This window comes from Zootoca vivipara, chromosome 5, assembly GCF_963506605.1.
Source record: "Zootoca vivipara chromosome 5, rZooViv1.1, whole genome shotgun sequence".
Lineage (NCBI taxonomy): Eukaryota > Metazoa > Chordata > Lepidosauria > Squamata > Lacertidae > Zootoca > Zootoca vivipara.
This window is the reverse complement of record NC_083280.1, coordinates 39,134,434-39,152,750: the sequence shown is the minus strand read 5'-3', so window position 1 is coordinate 39,152,750 and position 18,317 is coordinate 39,134,434. Positions and strand designations below refer to the sequence as shown.

At 40.8% G+C, this 18,317-nt stretch overlaps 1 protein-coding gene across 4 annotated transcripts in view; it reads left to right on the top strand.

Annotated features, from left to right (window-relative positions):
* The window catches only part of VPS8 (VPS8 subunit of CORVET complex), an 89,829-nt gene extending 75,948 nt beyond the window's left edge, over nucleotides 1-13,881 (top strand). For all 4 annotated transcript variants that reach the window (XM_035133325.2, XM_060274616.1, XM_060274614.1 and 1 more), the window contains 4 exons: nucleotides 945-1,114; nucleotides 1,782-1,950; nucleotides 10,001-10,081; nucleotides 10,832-13,881. In XM_035133325.2, the coding sequence (XP_034989216.2) occupies nucleotides 945-1,114; nucleotides 1,782-1,950; nucleotides 10,001-10,081; nucleotides 10,832-10,981 (570 nt within the window). In that variant the 3' untranslated portion in view covers nucleotides 10,982-13,881. The remainder of the gene's footprint in view (nucleotides 1-944; nucleotides 1,115-1,781; nucleotides 1,951-10,000; nucleotides 10,082-10,831) is intronic.
* The last annotated feature ends 4,436 nt before the right edge of the window (nucleotides 13,882-18,317 follow it).

The window sequence follows — 18,317 nt, the reverse complement described above, 5'->3', positions numbered from 1 at the left end:
TGTTGGAAGTCAGCTGTACCCTCATTCACACAGATCAGAGAATAATAGAGTTGGAAGAGACCACAAGGGCCATCCAGTCCAACCCCCTGCCAAGCAGGAAACAAGCTGTCTCCAAAAGTTTAAAAGATTGTGACGGAGGTGGGGGGGGGGGAGAAGCCTGAATGAGAGGAGGGGAAGGAGGTGAGGAACAGCATACCTGGTTGCCCCTGGTTGCCAAACCATGGTTTGGGTACCAGGGCGTGTCATCTATGCACCAGGCAAATGTGGTTGCAAGGATAAATGTGGCTAATCCCATGCACACCGCCTGAACTACTATGGGGAAGGGTAGCATACAAGTTTGACAGATAAACATTTGTATCCTTCCCAATATGATAGCCCTAACCATGCACAGCTCTATAATTGGAGCCCATCCAGTACAATGGGGTGTTGCACATGATGCAAACATATCGTAAGTGGCTGGGACAACCCAGGCAAATGGGCAGGGTATAAATAATTTTTTCGGTGGTGTAGGTGTTGTATCATTTAAACATTGTGTGTGTTTGTTTAGGTGTATCACTTTGATGGGTCCAGTTTATGCTTGTGCTCTGTTGTAATCCCGAACACGTTCTCATTAGCATAATAATAGCTTGTTTTTCTCTCCGCTTTACACAAATACGAAATTGGTTTAGCCCAAAGGCTCAAAATGTGTGAGCCAGGAAGACACCATTCTATTGGATAAGCTCCAATTACAGTACTATAGAGTGACCTGTTATAAAATGGCCAGACACTGGCATTTGACAGTGTATATTATGTATAAAATAGCAGGATCTGTCATTACGGTACCTAAAAGTGTTGTTTCTCCTCTCATTTAATCTCTCTGAGATGTTTTGCCACATGCAGAATTTATGGAGCATGGCTAACGGGTTAAGTGATGTCTTTCTTGTATTGTCCTTGTGCTTGATCAGACTCTTTTGGAGACTACAACCAATCTACTCAACCATGACCTCCACTGGTCCTTACGTAATTTGAAAGCATCTGTGACTAGAGGGCTAAACCCCAAGCAAGATTACTGTTGTATTTGTCTACAGCAGTACAAGAGAAGACAAGAGACTGCTGACCAAATCATAGTCTTCAGGTAATTGTTGAGAAAAGGCAATGTGAGGTCCTGGAGTTTAATAGAGTTAAGATACATAGGGATGGTTGTTGTCTTGTTGTACTGTGAGTGCAGCTGATTTACTGGGCTCTGTATGCCTTCAGAGTTTGTATTTTTTATTTATTTTTAAATTTTATATCCCACTTTTCAACATGTTGATCTTAAAGTGGCTTACAACAATAAAACAGACAATATAGAAAATTTAAAACATAAATTAAGCTTCCAGAATTCTAATCTCAAGAATTTAAAATCTGCCCCAATGTAAAACTTCTGAGACTTTTAGCCAGTAGAAGATTTTTAGCCAGAAAAAAGATTTCTGAAGGGCTTTTATAGGCGACTGAGACTAATTTCTCTTTAATAGCCAGGTGGTCATTTGGCAGTTAGAGATCCAGAAAATGTTTGTTGCAGAGAATAAATGGACAAAAGCATGCTTACTCAGAAGTAAGTTCCACTGTATTAAAAGGGTCTTACTCTGTGTTTAGGATTGCAGGCTTAATGTCTTTTAAAATATGTTTGTTTCCCTTGACAGTAGTGTGACATTTGGTTTACTGGAACCTATTTAGAATTAATTTTACAAAACAAATGTGCTCTGGTGTGCAGAGTATCTAATTAATATATGTGTGCAATTAAATTTCTTTTTTTGTAACAGCTGTGGCCACTTGTACCACTCTCTCTGCCTGCTGAGTAAAGAGTGTGGCACTGAAAAAGACGGCCAGATGAGATGGACTTGTTTTAAATGCAATGCAAGTAACAAAGGAGGAAAACTAAGCGGGACTTGCTTAGAAATGAAGAAGGGAACTCCTGTATCCCTGGCACAGGTAAGATTTGCAGAAGTGAACCTTTCCTAGAAGGCTGAAGTTATACCAGTTTTGTGGGAGTTTAGGAGCGCCTCAGTAAAATGAAGCTTCTTTTGTCTACACTTCCATCATTCAAGAAGCTTTTGGTATGGTTTGATAAGTTATTGCCGTGTTTGAATTGAAGGGTTGTTGTTTTTTTATAAATGGGACATGCATTTATTTATGGAACAATGAAAGGCAAATGATGGCTTCTTGTCATGTGCTGCTTTTTGTATGGCTGCTTTCCACACGTGCTAAACCTAAAAGTCTTCCATGTGTCGTAGTAGGCAAGGCATTCGTTCAAATTGCAGGTGGACATGTCAGCTTGCCTCTTCAAACAGCAGGCTCAGGCATCTACCCAAAAGCAGACCTACATGAAAAGAAATATTGGGTAGCAGCAGGAATCATTATGTGCACTGTACCGTCAACTGCCACTTCGGTGTGTTTTGAGGTCTGCAACTGCTGTTCTTGCTCCTCCGGCCCAGAATCAGTGTCTGAGGTGAGGCCGTGGAATTGATTTTGCAGCTCTAGAGACAGCATGGCTTCTGACAGTCCTGCTTTTTTATGTAACATTCCTCCGAGGTGATCAAGAGGTGGTGGACTATCTTTCTTGGAGGGTTTTAAGCAGATGTTGAATGGCCATCTGTCATGTATGAGTTACTTGAGATTCCTGCATTGCAGGGGGTTGGACTTGATGACCCTCAGAGTCCCTTCCAACTCTACGATTCTGTGATTCTATATGTGGGTCAAGTTAATCTGGATTCTGTGCATACTCATGTCTGAATTACTCCAAGTGGAGATAAATCCTTCCCGTAGTGCAGTTTTTGTCATGGATTATTTGTGTGTGAAAGAGCACAACATCCTTATTGAAAAATTAAAATGTAGAAAATGCTTTTTAGATACAGTGCTTCTACTAAATGCCTCCCAAAATTGCATTTGGCATTTTTTTCCCATCACAATGCTGACTCATGTTCAGTTTGCAAGCTGCTTAATGATAATTCAGAAGCTTTAAGTAATCCAGCTGCTAAAGCAAAGTAGTAGAAAATCCTGATCTTAGAGTATAAATGTTATACGCTTGAATTGGATAAGAGAGGACTAATATACAACGCAGCCAGAGGATGGTTGCAGTGGGAGTCGATGTTTGTAGCTATTGTAAGGAATGCCTGATGTAGCTATCCAACAAGATCTCATGGCCTCGGGATTTGACGGCACTCTGTTTCCACAACAACTTGAACAGAAAACAGATTTGCATTGAATTAAGTGTCCAGACCAATGATTCTTCTAGTGACTTCATTGCTTTACTCCATTTGCATTGAAGTACAAGTAATTCAAATAACACTCTAATGGTCAAATAACTTCCTTCAGATGAGCTTTTTGTTTGTAGCATGTATCTAAAGCTGCCAGCTTTGAAATTATTGTACTTCAGCTGTTAGAAATTGGTTGAAGGAGAACATGGTGGACACTTGAAAGTCCTTTAGCAGTCTAAGATACAGTGGTACCTCGGGTTACAGACGCTTCAGGTTACAGACGCTTCAGGTTACAGACTCCACTAACTCAGAAATAGTACCTCGGGTTAAGAACTTTGCTTCAGGATGAGAACCGAAATCGTGCGGTGGCAGCAGGAAGCCCCATTAGCTAAAGTGGTACCTCAGGTTAAGAACAGTTTGAGGTTAAGAACAGACCTCCAGAACGAATTAAGTTCTTAACCCGAGGTACCACTGTAGTACTATTTGCAGTAGTAGGTCCCCTACAACATAGTACAGTACTTCAAACCCTTCGGCTTAGTGAATTCTATGTATAATCCTGCTAAATTTTCCTTCTGCTGTCATTCCATCAGATGCCTTTTTACGGATTATGGGCTTCCCAAAGGCATCTGATTGGCCACCATGGGAACAAAATGCTGGACTAGATAGGTCTTTGGTCTGATCCAGCAGGGCCTCTTTTTATACTTACAGTATGTTTGTTCATGGTCAAATAGAGGGCACTCTTGGACTACCTGTAAAGTTCCGAGTTTGGGTGTTATATTTTCTTTAGAATGCTTTGAGCAAAAACGCATTAGTGCTGTGAAATGCCACCAAGCATCTGGAGTATATTTCTTAGTACCATTTCTGCTCCTCTGAAATGGACTGTCAGCTTGAATTTTGAAGTAGTGTTGAGATTTATATGTGAACTGACAGCAACCCAACACACGCTGTTCTTTATCTCTCCCTCCCTCTCTCCTGTGAGCATCCTTTTCAGCAGCCATATTGAAAAACAAAGGGTATGCCAGGAAATGGGTGGTTTAAAGAAATGGGTGTATGAACATTCAGTGGCTTTACGGAATCAGCATTTTAAGTGTATTTCCAAAGCTCGCATTCCATTCCTAAGAGGTTGTCCCCAACTTTAAAATTCCTTAAAAACTCCTGATCTCTTGGCTGGGATGTGATGTGGCTTTTGTTCTTGAAAATGACGGTAACTGGACTTTGTGACAGGCGCAAGGGTACTAGCATTGCCCACCCTTCCTCTCCAGCTCAAGTGAGGAAGGGCAGAGTAAAGCTAGAAAAGCAGACTGAGTTTGTAGCAGGTTGCTCCGGGCAAGAGCTGCACACAGCCAGGAACTGCCAGCAGGAACAATTTCACAAATGACAGATGGAGCACAGACCATTTCGGCCCAAGGCAATTTAGCCAGGAGCATAAACCTCTGTTGGAGGTACAGGAGGCAGCCTTCCTCTAAACACACTTACTTATCTAGAGTGGGTAATGCTTAGTCTTTATGGACTGATGGTACATGCTAATAGTGAGGCAGCTTCCCCAATGATTCCCTTAGAGTGACTGGAGGCCACCAATGGTGACTTAATGCACTGGCCTGAGTTTCTCTTTCTGTCTCTTTTCTTAGGCGTCTTAACCCGTGCTCTGTGTGCATGTTAAAACATTCATTTCAACCTAGTTACTGATCTTAGTAATTGAAGGTAACTGCCACTTTCTGAAGAGGATATACCAGAGGCTGAGACAGGAAAAACGTAAAGGCATGAGAAAATTTGCTAGTTCTCTGTGCTTTTCTGGGGCCTTTGATTGTTAATTTAAGCCAGATCTTCTTGGGCTTTATGTGAAATTGCCTTCCTTTTTAAAGGAGCCTTTGGAGAGTTTTGTAGATTAAACCGAAGTATACGTTTGTCAATGCAGTGACGGATGTTGCCTTGAGAATAAATTCCAGGCCTTTCATCTGTCACAGTGTCTGCCATTTTTCTGCAGTTTGCCAAATAACATTGTGTCTTTTTCAACTCTGCCATTGATCTTTACGGAATTGACATGACTCTAGGTTGAAATAATTTTTTGTTTGCCTTTGCAATCTTGACTTGAAGAAGGTGTATGTATATACACCTTTGCTGAAGGCAAGAGTTCACTTGGATATATATATATATATATATATATATATATATATATATATATATTAATGTAAGCTTGACTGTCTTGGTATGTATATGACTGAAATACATTTTACTTGGCTGTTGGTTCATTACTCACCTACACTGATGTATAGTTGTTGTACAAAGGTAAGAACTACTTCATATTTGGCCAATAAGTCCTGCAGCTTAAGACTGAAACATAAGTCACCTCTGTGCAGAAAATTCTGTAGAATACTTAAATATTGTAAAGTCTCGTGCATGTGAGCTGCCTCTCCATTCATATATGAAATGTACAGTCAAGTCATAGGTTCCCATCATGTGATAATAGGGAGCATGTTATTCACGTCTTGGAATCAATGTAGAAAATCATCAGTGTGCAACCCTTCCTTAATGGTGTGTGAATTGCGTGTTTAGACCTTTAAACCTGCCCCTTAAATAAATTCACAGAAGACTCAAAATTTTGGTTTGGTTTTTGGCAGAATTTAGGCCACAACTTTATTGATTACAGCAAGTGAGTGGTTGCATAGGCTCTGGTTTGACTAGCTCCCTGCACCTTTACAGGTAGCGCTGACCCAGGGCACTACCATAGGTCAGCCTAGGGTGAACACCTGGAATAGCGGAAAGCCGGGGACATGCTATATCCACCACCCAGATGTCCCCCTGGACTCAGGCACGGGCACAACCCCCTCATAGGGTTGACCAAACCATTGAGTCCCTGAATTCCTTTAACGGAATACCCCTTCACATAGGGATGGCAAGAGCGTTCCCCCATCCCTATCACCTGAACCAGAGCCTATCTGCAACCTTACAAGTTGTGACGATTTGCTACATGGCAGGCCAAACCCAAATGGCACCAGCCAATCAGCCAAGTGGGGAAAATGCCTGCTGTGCCCCTGTTCCAACGACAGATGACACACAATGGCATAGCAAGGTCAAACGCGCAAGCCCTAAATATAGGGAGAGGTGGGCGGGTGTTCCGATGCACTGACCAAGAGAGAAAGCTCAAGGTCACGTGCATAGGCATATATAGGCCCCTTGATCCATTTGGCTAGCATCCCATTGGTCAGATTAAACCCAGCAAGAAGGGACCTACCTATAGGGTGTTGTGGCTATCCATTTGTACCCACCCACAACACAAGGGTTTGGTTGCCAGGTCTCACCGCAACACATGCCCTCTTTGAGGGAGGACACGATTAAACAAAATCCTACAACCAGTCTGCTCACTCTACAGAGTGTTGTTGAGAAAACAAAAATGAATGAAAGGGGAGAGAATATACCAGAGCTGAAATGAGACATTGGCTGCAATCCTGTGCATAGTTATCTGGGAGTAAGTCCCATTGAACCCAGTGGGATTTATTTCCCCGCAACAGGGTGAGCTCCCATTGCTCTGTCCCAGCTCCAGCCCACCTAGCAGTTCGAAGGCACGTCAAAGTGCAAGTCGATAAATAGGTACCGCTACAGCGGGAAGGTAAACGGTGTTTCCGTGTGCTGCTCTGGTTCGCCAGAAGTGGCTTTGTCAGGCTGGCCACATGACCTGGAAGCTGTATGCTGGCTCCCTCAGCCAATAACGCGAGATGAGAGCCGCAACCCCAGAGTCGGGCACGACTGGACCTAATGGTCAGGGGTCCCTTTACCTTTAAGCATACATAAGATTGCACTGTTTGTCACATAACGAGGAAATGGGTACATGAAGGAACAGCTACTATTCCCAGCTTGATCTCTGGCATTTGCCATTAAGAAAAGCTGGTAGCTGTACTGTTTTCCTGACAGACTAGTGAGCTAGTTTGAACCTGCTGCTTGTCAGGATGATTGACTTCTGGGCTTCAGGATGATAGATATGACTCTGTAGACCATTTCTTGTTCTCACTACTAGAATTGTGTAGTGTAACATCTAGCTCTAGTTACTTAAATATTCGCATAGAAACATAGGCAAGTAATCCTTATTTTAGCCTTATTGTTTATTATATTTCTTTAAAAGGCAAATAGTGTGTGTCCAGAAAGGAATACTAGCCCTGCTAAACTAGATGTGTACTGCAGGATACAACGAAGTGTTCACATCTTTTGAGATTTGCATATATTTGTTGGATTAGAAATTCTTATCTCTAACAGATTCTTTGAATCTGGACTCTGGAAACATTGAGGCCGGAACTTCTGTTTCAAGGATTACGGTACATGTCACATTTGCGAGATTCCAAACAAACAAATAAAACCTCTTTAGAATGATTTCCAAAAGGGAATGTCATCCAATCAGCCCAATTCTGAGCAAGCTAATATCTGCATCACCTGTTGCTAGTTGCTTAGCCGGCTCCTTGCGTTTGAAGTGAAAACTGCAGCCTAATGTATGCGTACAGGTTTCGGCATTTATACTCTGTGTAATGACACAGATGTCAGATTGGCTAAGAGATTTCCAGCAGCATTGAATAAAAAGCTTTCGTTTAGTTAAAAGGAAGAAAATGCCCTGCAGTGCTCGTTTCCATGACAACAGGAAAATTGCCCGCAATATATCAGCTCATCAGCCCCAAGAACAATCTGATTGATGGTTACACACAAGTAAGAAACAGCAAAGGGGAGATAGTTACATTACATTTTCTTGTCTTTTGATAAGAACAAATTACCTTCCACTTCTGTGTGTGTGTGTTTGTTGCAGGCCTCTAAAGAGAGACAATAGATCACATAGCAGCAGTAGATTTGTAGTTGTTAGTATCTGTGATTTGGAAAGCTACTGGCACATGGAGAGTTAATGTGTAGTACAAATTCTTATTCACTCTCCTTTTTTTAAAAAAAAAATGTGGAAAATGGACCTGGAGAGTTGTGAAAGTAAATGTCAGCAAATAAGCCCTTGATAGTTCTTTTTATGTTGAATTCTTTATTTTAACTGCTTTAAAAAGATCAAGCAGAGCCTTCAAGATTGCTCAAAAGAAAGTCCTTATTCATATTCACAATACACTAAACTGAAATAAAAGAGAAAGGAGAGGGGAGGAAATACATAGACAGAGAACAGTTGAGTCCCAATACTTGATTGCAATTTTGTTAGTATTGTAATATTGATAATCTTTGGATATAACTCTTAACTAGAATTGCTCTGTTAAATGATGGCTTGGATACAGAAAAGAATGGCTTGTTCCGCTTGCACAGTAGAGCGTTTCCTGGTATCCCCCTTTAGGCTCTTGTGCCCCCCTAAAAGCTGTTCTTGAGGGTCAAGACAATGTGGGATGCGATGAGCGGGGGGGGGGCTGCAGCAGGATAGGGTGGGGGGAAATCAGCAGCAATTGGGGATTGTCTTATGCAAATAGAAGTGCCTTTGTGCTCTGACAAGGAACCTTTTGCACCAAACCGGTAAATTTCTCCCAGTCACCCTGAAATTGCAGCCTGATTTTTAAATGTTATTTTTCCTTTATAATTGTACATAATTTTCACGTTAAGGTCGCAACCCCTGTGCACACTTTTTCTGGAGGAAAACTCCATTCAGCAGTGGGATTCACTTCTGAGTATGCAGATGCACAGGATAGTGCAGTAGCTCAACAATACCGTGTTTTATTCTGTAAGATGAACTCTTCCTTCAATCTTGATAAGTTCTTGGATCTTCTCTTGATGATGTTAATCAAATGCAACACTCTTTCTTCCTGCTTCAACCTGGGCAATTGAGTATTCGCCAAGCCACTAAGTTGTGGAATTCTCTCCCCATAGGTACACCTGGCATCTTCAATGTGCAGCTTTCTGCAAATGTTGAAGATGCTCATTTTTACCCTGTATTGAGATGTGTATTTTTAGGACACATCCTATTCCTGTGACTGTATTTTGTTTTAACTTTTTAATTCTGAGTTATAAATTGTTGTAACCTGCCCTGGGACCTGCTGGTAAACAGTGATTAGTCGAAGCAGTAGTAATTCACTCAGTCTCCATTCCCAATTCCAAAGCAGGAATAATAATGAGTTTCCCAACAAGAATGTTGTGAAGATATATAAAAGATAGGAAGCATAAAACACTAGGTACTGCTACATATGGCATATTGGAGCCTCTTAACTTGTTTTTTGGATGTGGTCCACCCACTTACATAACATGGGTGTCTAGCAAGCTGCTAGATTCAAGAAGCCCAGGAGGAACACAACCCATTTTTCCATATCTAACACCCAGATGTTGTATAATTCCAGCTCTTGATATGACTCAGAAGGTTTCTTGGCTAGTGGCCAGTGAGGTTGGCCAGCTGTATTCCAGTCCACGCACACTATATATCAAGCTAAAAGCAGCAAGTTGAGAATTTCCTAGAGCAACAGCTTTTGTGCTTCACTTGTATATCAGGCAAGCACAGTTCCTGTCCCTGCCTTGCCTGTTCTGAGCATAAAATAAAAAGTGTTTAATGAAAATGAAATACTACAAGAATTGACTAGAATATATTTATTACTGCAGATATAAAATATCATTTTTCATTGTAACTTGCTTTTCTTTTAGTTTAATGGGATATTCTCAGGCTTTGTTTAGGTCAAAATATAGGGCAAGGTGTCCTGAATTAACTATATTTGTTTGGTCCAGGGTCAAAGTTATAAGCATGTTTTCTCCAACTTTCTGTAATGGAACTTCTCAGGTCTGATAAGACACTGGTTGATGCACATGTTTTGTGTTGGTGACATTGTAATACTTTTTCATAGACCAATTCTGAGGCCATCTTGGATCCACAGCAAGCTCAAGCTTTTGACCAGCTTTGTCGTTTGTACCGAGGAACATCAAGGGTAATATAATTTTATGTCTCATTTTTAATGAAGTAAAACTTTAACTGGTTTGGAGGTGTGTTCTCATATACCACAAGGATGATACTTGGGGAGGGAAGAAAGGGTATTATGAGGTCCAGCGCCGGGGGCCTTCTAGCGGTTCCCTCATTGCGAGAAGCCAAGTTACAAGGAACCAGGCAGAGGGCCTTCTCGGTAGTGGCACCCGCCCTGTGGAACACCCTCCCATCAGATGTCAAAGAGAAAAACAACTACCAGACTTTTAGAAGACACCTGAAGGCAGCCCTGTTTAGGGAAGCTTTTAATATTTAATAGATTATTTTAATATTCTGTTGTAAGCCGGCCAGAGTGATGGGGTATAAATAAATAAATTATCATCATCATTATTTATTATCCCCTTCAGGGGTAAAGTAAGTTCATCATACCCACTTCCAGTGTGTTTCTTTTGATTATTCAAAAGAGAGTCTGGTTTCCCCAAAGCACACCTTTCTTTCACAGCTGGCTTTTGAAAAGAGCATTTCCCCTACTTTTATAACTTAGCTGGAACATTTGGTCAATGCTGTCTCAGTAGATGAGGTTGTGACCTGGTAGTTTTTTATTAGCAACTTTCGCTATTTTTTATTTGTACTAAATTATTGTTTGCCCCTTTGAGTAGGTCAATGCTTTTACTGCCCACATCGCTCTCTAATATATGTTTTTTCGCATGATTTCCATTACCCACACTATACCAAGTGGTGTTCTTTTGTTTTGTAGTTGGCTCTTCTGACTGAACTCTCACGGGACCGTGGTGGAGAAAAACATGGGCCCTTCCATATCTCCCAGGGTGATTCTGCACTGAATAGTGTCTTCCAGAATGAGACCTTCCAACTTCACCTCACTCCTCCTCCTCTAGTGGAAGACTAATCTCTATTTGATGGGGCTCCAGGGCAGGAGAACAGCACCGTGAAAAGTACTTGACGATACTCCTGATGGTGGAATAAGCTCCTGAGAACTTCACTTTGTATTTAGTAGACGGGAGGTTGCAACAATGCGGAAACTTTGTAAGGACCAGCTATTATTTTCCCTCTGTGACTTGCTTAACAAAGCAGAAGGGACATAAAAAATATCTCTCAGTCTTGTTTCCATTGGGCTTTGCTGAAAGCTATAAACTACTCTGTCAAACCTATGCTGTTCGTCACTGGAGCTGAACACAACAGTACTTGGGGCAGCTGCACTAAGCCCCAGGGATAAAGTGTCTGCAGCCAGAGCTTATTTAAATAATTGGAGTCTGTTCCCTTAGAGAAGAAAACCAAGGGAATACAACAAACGTCAGTCATCCAAAGTTGACATTTCTCTCATTTTAATTTAAAACAAGCTGTGAAGCTCTACAGTCAGTATTCTAATAGGTAGCTGAATGCAGAGAACCCAACTGAACCCAAGCGAGAAAGAACTGCCAAGGATGTCCCAATTGCATGATTTTTTCTTAAATTGCTTTATCTCTTCCTCTGATTTTAGCCACTGCATTAAATCTGTGTTGGCCCTTGTGCTAGTGGCTCAAGAAGGTTTGCTGTGACAGATGCTATTCCAGGAAAGTGCCACTCATTAGCATCCTGAACCAGAAATTTTGCTAACCAAGCACATTGTAAGGTAGTACTCAGCCAACTTGACAGTGGCAAATATTTGATGCCAGCTTGTGTGTGTTGTGAGGCCTGCACTAGCTGTGTGCCAGCATTTCCACAGAGCTCTCACTGTTTCTAGTGTACCAAAAGAAAACAGCACATTCATCATTATGATGGCGGCTTCTGCCGAGTCACTGAGCTGCATGGAAAGGACACCCTCTTTCATTGTATCCCACCCTACCCCTAGATCATCTATCTGTTATGAACTCTATACTGAATTAAAGGAAAGGCTTCAGATGGTGGTTTATGATCCTCACCCCTCTCCCGCTCTCGCTCTCTTCTGTGTAGATAGGGCATCAATAGAAGCCTGCAACAGGAATGGGTTTTAATATGAATTTAAGGTGATTTTTTCCTGGTCCTACAGGGTAAAGCATAAGCTTCCCACTAGTGTCTTGTTTAATGTCCTTACATCTCCAAAAGCTGGTAGTTGGCAGTTTTCCCTGCCAATTTGTTTAAGGCGTTTCCTGTCTTTGTGATAACCTGTCCAAAGGGAGAACAAGTGCAGATTAAAAAGCACATCAAGCAGTTTTTTCACGTGACCTGCTACTGACTGCCATGTCCAGAGGTTATTGCAGTGTGTATTGTGTTCCCTCATCTTTTCTCAGGATGCAAATGGTTCTCCACTATGCATTAATGAAATTGATGCACATATGGCTGCAGATTACTCATATGCTAGAGGTATGTACATCTGGAGTGCACAAATTGAGAAAAGGTTATATGCATACAATTTTATTTATTTAAAACATTCATTGATGTGGGATTATTATGAAATGGGGCCTTAGGTACCCATTTTCTGATCTAATCCTCTTCAGTTAAAGCTTACCTATTTAAATGTTCAGCATCATCCTTGATTGCACCCTTGATGGAAAGGGGGTTGTAATCATGCTGTGAATATATTATTATTCTTGTGCAAGTATTCAGGTATAAATATGTATGAACACTTCTGCCTCCTCTTGAACTGATGCCTCTTAGTCCTGGCTTATGTTTGTCCATGCTATGTAATCAAGCAAGATCTCTGGCACCTAGGTGACCACTGATTTTACGGTAAAGGAATATCAACTCCTGGTAAGCAGGTTTTCTTGGTCTTAATCAAAATATGCTTACCGTTCTAGTAAGAAATGTCTTTGCAGTAGGTAATTTAAATAAAAGTGCCAGTATCAAGTGCTATTATATAAATGTACGGTATGAGCACACATTTGGTTGCCAAATTTCAAAAAAGATATTGGCGAGCTGGCAAAGGTTCATAAAATACAACCAAAATGAGAAAGAGCTGACCACCTCCCAAATTAGGGAATGTTACAGTGTTAGGTCTGTTTAGTTTAGAAGATAGGCAGGTAAGGGGAAAACATAACAGAGGCTTATAAAATTATGCTTAGTGTCAAGGAAGTGGATAACCAGTTTTACTTGCTCCTTCATAATGCTAGAACCTGGATGTATCCAATGAAGCTGAATAGGACTGACAAAAGGAAATGCTTCTACACCAAAGGGGTCCACTTATGTTCTTACAGGGCAGTGCTCATAACCAAGACCCATTGAGTAGAATTCAGCATCAGGCTCTTCCAGTCCGATGGAGTGATCCCCGCTCTTCTCCCACCTATGCACTGTGCTCCCGCGCTGAGCCAATTTCAGGGGACGCACCAGAAGAGGAGAGGGGGAAAGCCCTGCTGCACAAGCAGAAGTCCTTGTGCAAGGCTTCCACCGAATGAGCTCATTGGGTGAATCTTGCCCATTCAGTTCAATGGAGCTTTATCCCATTAAGTGGGTATAGTAGTGTGATGTCTTGATTTTGTTAATACTCTTGTTCAACCAAGCATTTGGATCAAAACCAGCTGCCAAATATAATGTTGCTATTTGGAGACTGTGTAGCAGAAGGTTTAACAACTGGAGGCCCCTGGCCCACTAAGTGATGCCAACTGTTCTTTCAGTTGCAAGGCTAGATGCCAAAAGAACTGTGGAGGAAATGACAGCCGTGGCAACAGAATGTGCTGGCAGGACATTATAGGTGAAGGTGCTAGTCAACTATTTCTCTAAGATAGGCTTTGTTTGTTCTTTGTGCCTCTTCTCCCCTGCCCCAACAGTCAAGAGTCTGGCTTCATTACTGTCCCTTATTTATAAGCAGGAATGTGCTTTTTTTCCCAACCATGGTAATGGTGTGGTGGAGTCTCCTTCTTTGGAGGTCTTTAAGCAGAGGCTTGACAGCCATCTGTCAGGAATGCTTTGATGGTGTTTCCTGCTTGGCAGGGGGTTGGACTGGATGGCCCTTGTGGTCTCTTCCAACTCTATGATTCTATGATTCTATGATTCTATGGAAGTTCAGGAGGAAGAGCGAGGATATAGGGCAGCAGCAAGCTGACAGCATGACGTGGACAACTTGCATACAAGAGAAGAGTGTTTTTGGGAAATTGTTGAAATTTATTTATTTATTTTTTTATGCTGAAGGTCCTTAGGGAAGCGCACACTTCTCAGTGTTCACCTTTAAGCTGCAGGCATTGACTCCAGATTTCATGCCCTGTTTGGCCAAACTGCACATGGGGAAGGTCTCTGCACCCTTCTTTGCAACTCTTCCCTATTGAGACTAGTTTTTAAGTATTTCCCACTCTGAGCCTTTGCTACATACTAGCAGGCTAGCTTTCTCAGAATGTAACTACTATTTAAACTCATTCATATAAACACACACAATTATTATTATTATTATTACTGATCACTCTGTGTGTATTTCTGAAAGTGGAATAATGGCTTCCTTCCACGTATAATTCACAAGGATAGTCATTCAGTTTCTGGAGCATTAACTTGAGTCTTTGATGCCACTAGCAGTGCCAATCCCCTGCCTTTTAATCATTATAAATCATCTGTTTTGACTAGCTCCTGAGCTTATGGATTCTAATGCCTAAATCATGCTGAAAATACTTTATTTTTTGTATGTATAGAAGGAAGACTAATCTTGCCTCTGTGTTGAGTACGGTATGTAATGCATGATTCTTATGTCCCTCCTGTTTCCTGCCTTTACAAAGCCCCCTCCCCTGCTCTTTTTTTAGCAGTCAGGTTGTTATACCATTCTCCAGTATTGTTTCTGAGAAAGTGCTGTTCACACTACTCATAACCCCCCCCCCAAAAAAAGAACCTTTTTCGCCAAATGTGCTCAAGCAATCCTTATTGTGTAGGATAGGCTGATTTGAATATGTTTTCGTTGTAGGATGTTCATCTTTGTTTAATGTCTAGTACTCTATTAACTGGCGGAATAAGCAAGAACTCATCTATCTTATTTCATTGTAAATGACTTACAAAGAGGAAAGAGAAGGTTCTACTGATAAAAATAACTGCTAAGCTGCCCAAGGTCTTTGCTAATTGTGGTAGAGCAGGGCTCTTTCATATTCAGGATGTGGAAGCACAGTGAGCTAATAGAGAGCTAGGAGATTAGCCAATCCAATAGAGTATTAAGAATTCCACCAATTTTTAGATTTAAAAAGCCCTATTGAGACTGGCAGCAGCACAATACCCTTTTACCTTCTGTTGCATTTAGAAATCTAAAAAGTGTCCTTTCTTGAGGCTGCAGCAAAGCAATTTCAGCCATGTCCCAAAGCAAATTTGTACATGAACACACAGTTATGACCTTCTGGCTACAATGTTTGGAATATGGATGGAGGAAAGACTTGTGTAGACAGAAGTTGGGAAACATCTATGGTGTGGGAGACCATCTATTTTATGTCATTGTCATTCACCCATTTCAGTTACAAGTGTTCAGATAAGTCAACCAACTCTTATTCTATTCTTATCTTACCTTTGCTGTGGTATTTCCTTAAACTTTTCTGTATCAGCATGGGTTAGCAGTAGGATCTGTTTGCCACTGACTATGTTCTGTGATTGGTATAAGCAAATAAGTAATATGTCTTTGTGTACTTGTACCCATGGAGAAGAGTCATAATTCAAGTGATGAAGGATGCTCTATATGCAGCAGGTCTTAGGTTCAATCCCCAAGCTGACCCATTAAAATGTTCTGATGTCACAGTGACAATATTGCATGTTGTTCTATTTAAAAACAGCTCCAATCTTTGTCCCGTTTACAGAATTCCTGATCAGGTCAAGTCTGCTATCAACTGCTTTCAAACTCAAAATGGGTATCTGTTAAACTGTTGCAAGATACTGTACTGTAGTCGGAAGTGAAATAAAGAAGACAGGAGAGGGTGCATTCCTTAAACAGAAATGTTCTGTTTGTGGAGGGGCAGAATTAATGGCCAGATGCTCAATGGAATATATTCTTGTTACTCAAGTCTTAACTGACTAACTTAAAAGAAAGCAGAAAATGAGGTTTGGTCAAAGAAGAAAGTATAAATTCTCTTCTCTAGCTATTACAAGAATGATAAAGAACTTTCAGGGTTTACTAAGGGAAATCTGCTTTAAAGTAGTTTTACAGAAAATAGTAACAGGCCTTGTCTAGCAAAACTTAACTGTAGAAAGACAACTACTGTACAATATTAACTACATTGGAACTAAGGAATGAAGAATGGTGCTAGTGTAGCAAGAAGCTAACAGAGACTCTGGTGTCATCATTATTTCCCAGGTGATAGTTGCCGCATCCAATTCAGCTACACTCCAGCAATTTCATGATAATGCACAGCTACACCTGAAGATAGCATCAAATCACACCAGTCCCCATTTAGAATTCAACATTTTTGGAGCAGTACAGAATTATGGAAAATAAATTTGCCTCAACACTATGCTTGTGCAAAAGCAGTCTTCACATTTATTATTTTGTGAGAAGTTTACATGAAACAATAGGGTACCCTTGGGCAGTACGTTGAGACACAGCATCATGTGCTAAATCATCTAACCAAATCCGGCCATGGCCTGCACCCAGGCAATCTCCAGGGAAGCCAGGCACTACAGGATTTTGCCCATTGTGCTTAAGACTTTCGAACAGAACAAGTTTAACAGATTAACATTGTATGCAGCTATTGCTAATTAACAGTTTGATAAAGAGTGTACCCATATAAGTAAATCTGTACTGAATTTAACCCAGCTCATGCCTCAGTTCAGAATGAATTTCTCAATCTTAGCCCTGGTTTGGTGGCTGCTAGTCTGCCGAGAGGAAGGTTTCGTGATTCTTAAGTGTAATGAAAGAAACTAAGGTGTACTTTCAGAAGCTGCCCTGTTTCTGCCCTCAAGTGTAATTCACATTTTTTTCTAGCCCCCTCTGCCATTTCCAGAGATCCTTACTCATTTCACACATAAGAAAGCCAATTGCAAATGTATACAATGCATTTCAAACCCCTAGCTAGAGTAATGCAATTTCGTTTTATGCATTGTCTTCCCGCTATAAAAGCCATAAGTATGCTTAACAGTACAGCACCTGAGAAAACACTTTAATAACCCCCAAATAATACCTTTTTAGTAAACTCTATGAACTAGAATTTACTAAATTTATAAAACAGAATGTTTTTCTTTAAAAGTTAGCAGAATATCTCCAGAAATGCTAAGAAAGGATTTACCATTTGTGATGCCAAGAACTGAGTTCCTTAGCATTTTGCCAATAAATGCATTTTAATATAATTCATCATAATAAATACTTCATTTTTCTTCTCAGGGTGTTATTTTTATATTTTATAGTACAATATCAGTTTATATAGTTGTTCATAATACACATTGTAATCTAAACGCTTTCTAAAAAGTGTCTATGTCAGAGTGTAGAAAACATAGTAATGTGTTAGGATAGTGTTTAAAGAGCAGCATTCGACAACACAGCATAAAATAATCTAATACTGAGAGCTATATCTGTACATATTTATATGTTCATTCTCACCAAGACTTATGGAAAGTGATTTAACCAATGTCAGAAAAACGATGTGGTCACAGCGTATAGTTTTGGGAGGTCTTGCGATATGTCCAACAGCACTTGACCCTGAAGTGTAATCTATTTCTGACTAAAACTAAACTTACCCCCAGTCCTTAGGACTCAAAGGGCCACCATGCTTGAACTGATTCACAGAGCATCTCTCCTCAGAGGATAACCTGCCTCTGCACAACTAAAGCTGAGACGCAAATACATGAGGGAGTTTAAAGACCTGTCTTACTCACTGTACACTTTTCAGCTGTTCTATATGTTACATGAGAACTTTCAATGTGAATTGGAAGGACACAGTGAAAGGAAAAAAAAGTTTGTCCAATTAGCTGCGACTTTTTCAAGTAGACTTTGATTAAATCAAAGTGTTTCAGCAGCTGGAATTAGTGTCTTTTAGTTGGACACCTAACAGGCATGGAAATGGCCTTTGAGCCAACCAGGTCTGGGCAAGTTTTTCCTCCTGCCTTAATCACCATGGGGGGAGCCATAGTCCAACCCAGCAGGAAAGTTGCCCTTTTCCAAACTGATATTAATTTGGACCCAATACTAAACTTAAATCTTAAACCATTACTGGCTCAGAGTAAGAACAAACCAATAGAGCAGTAAGCTGAACAAAACCTTTACACCCCTACTACAGTACTGAGCTGGTTTCTACCATCCATGTCAATACATGTACAATTATTTGACTTACAAAATTAAGTTCAGGTGTACATGTATTGAATATATGCACAGCAGAAAGGGTTGA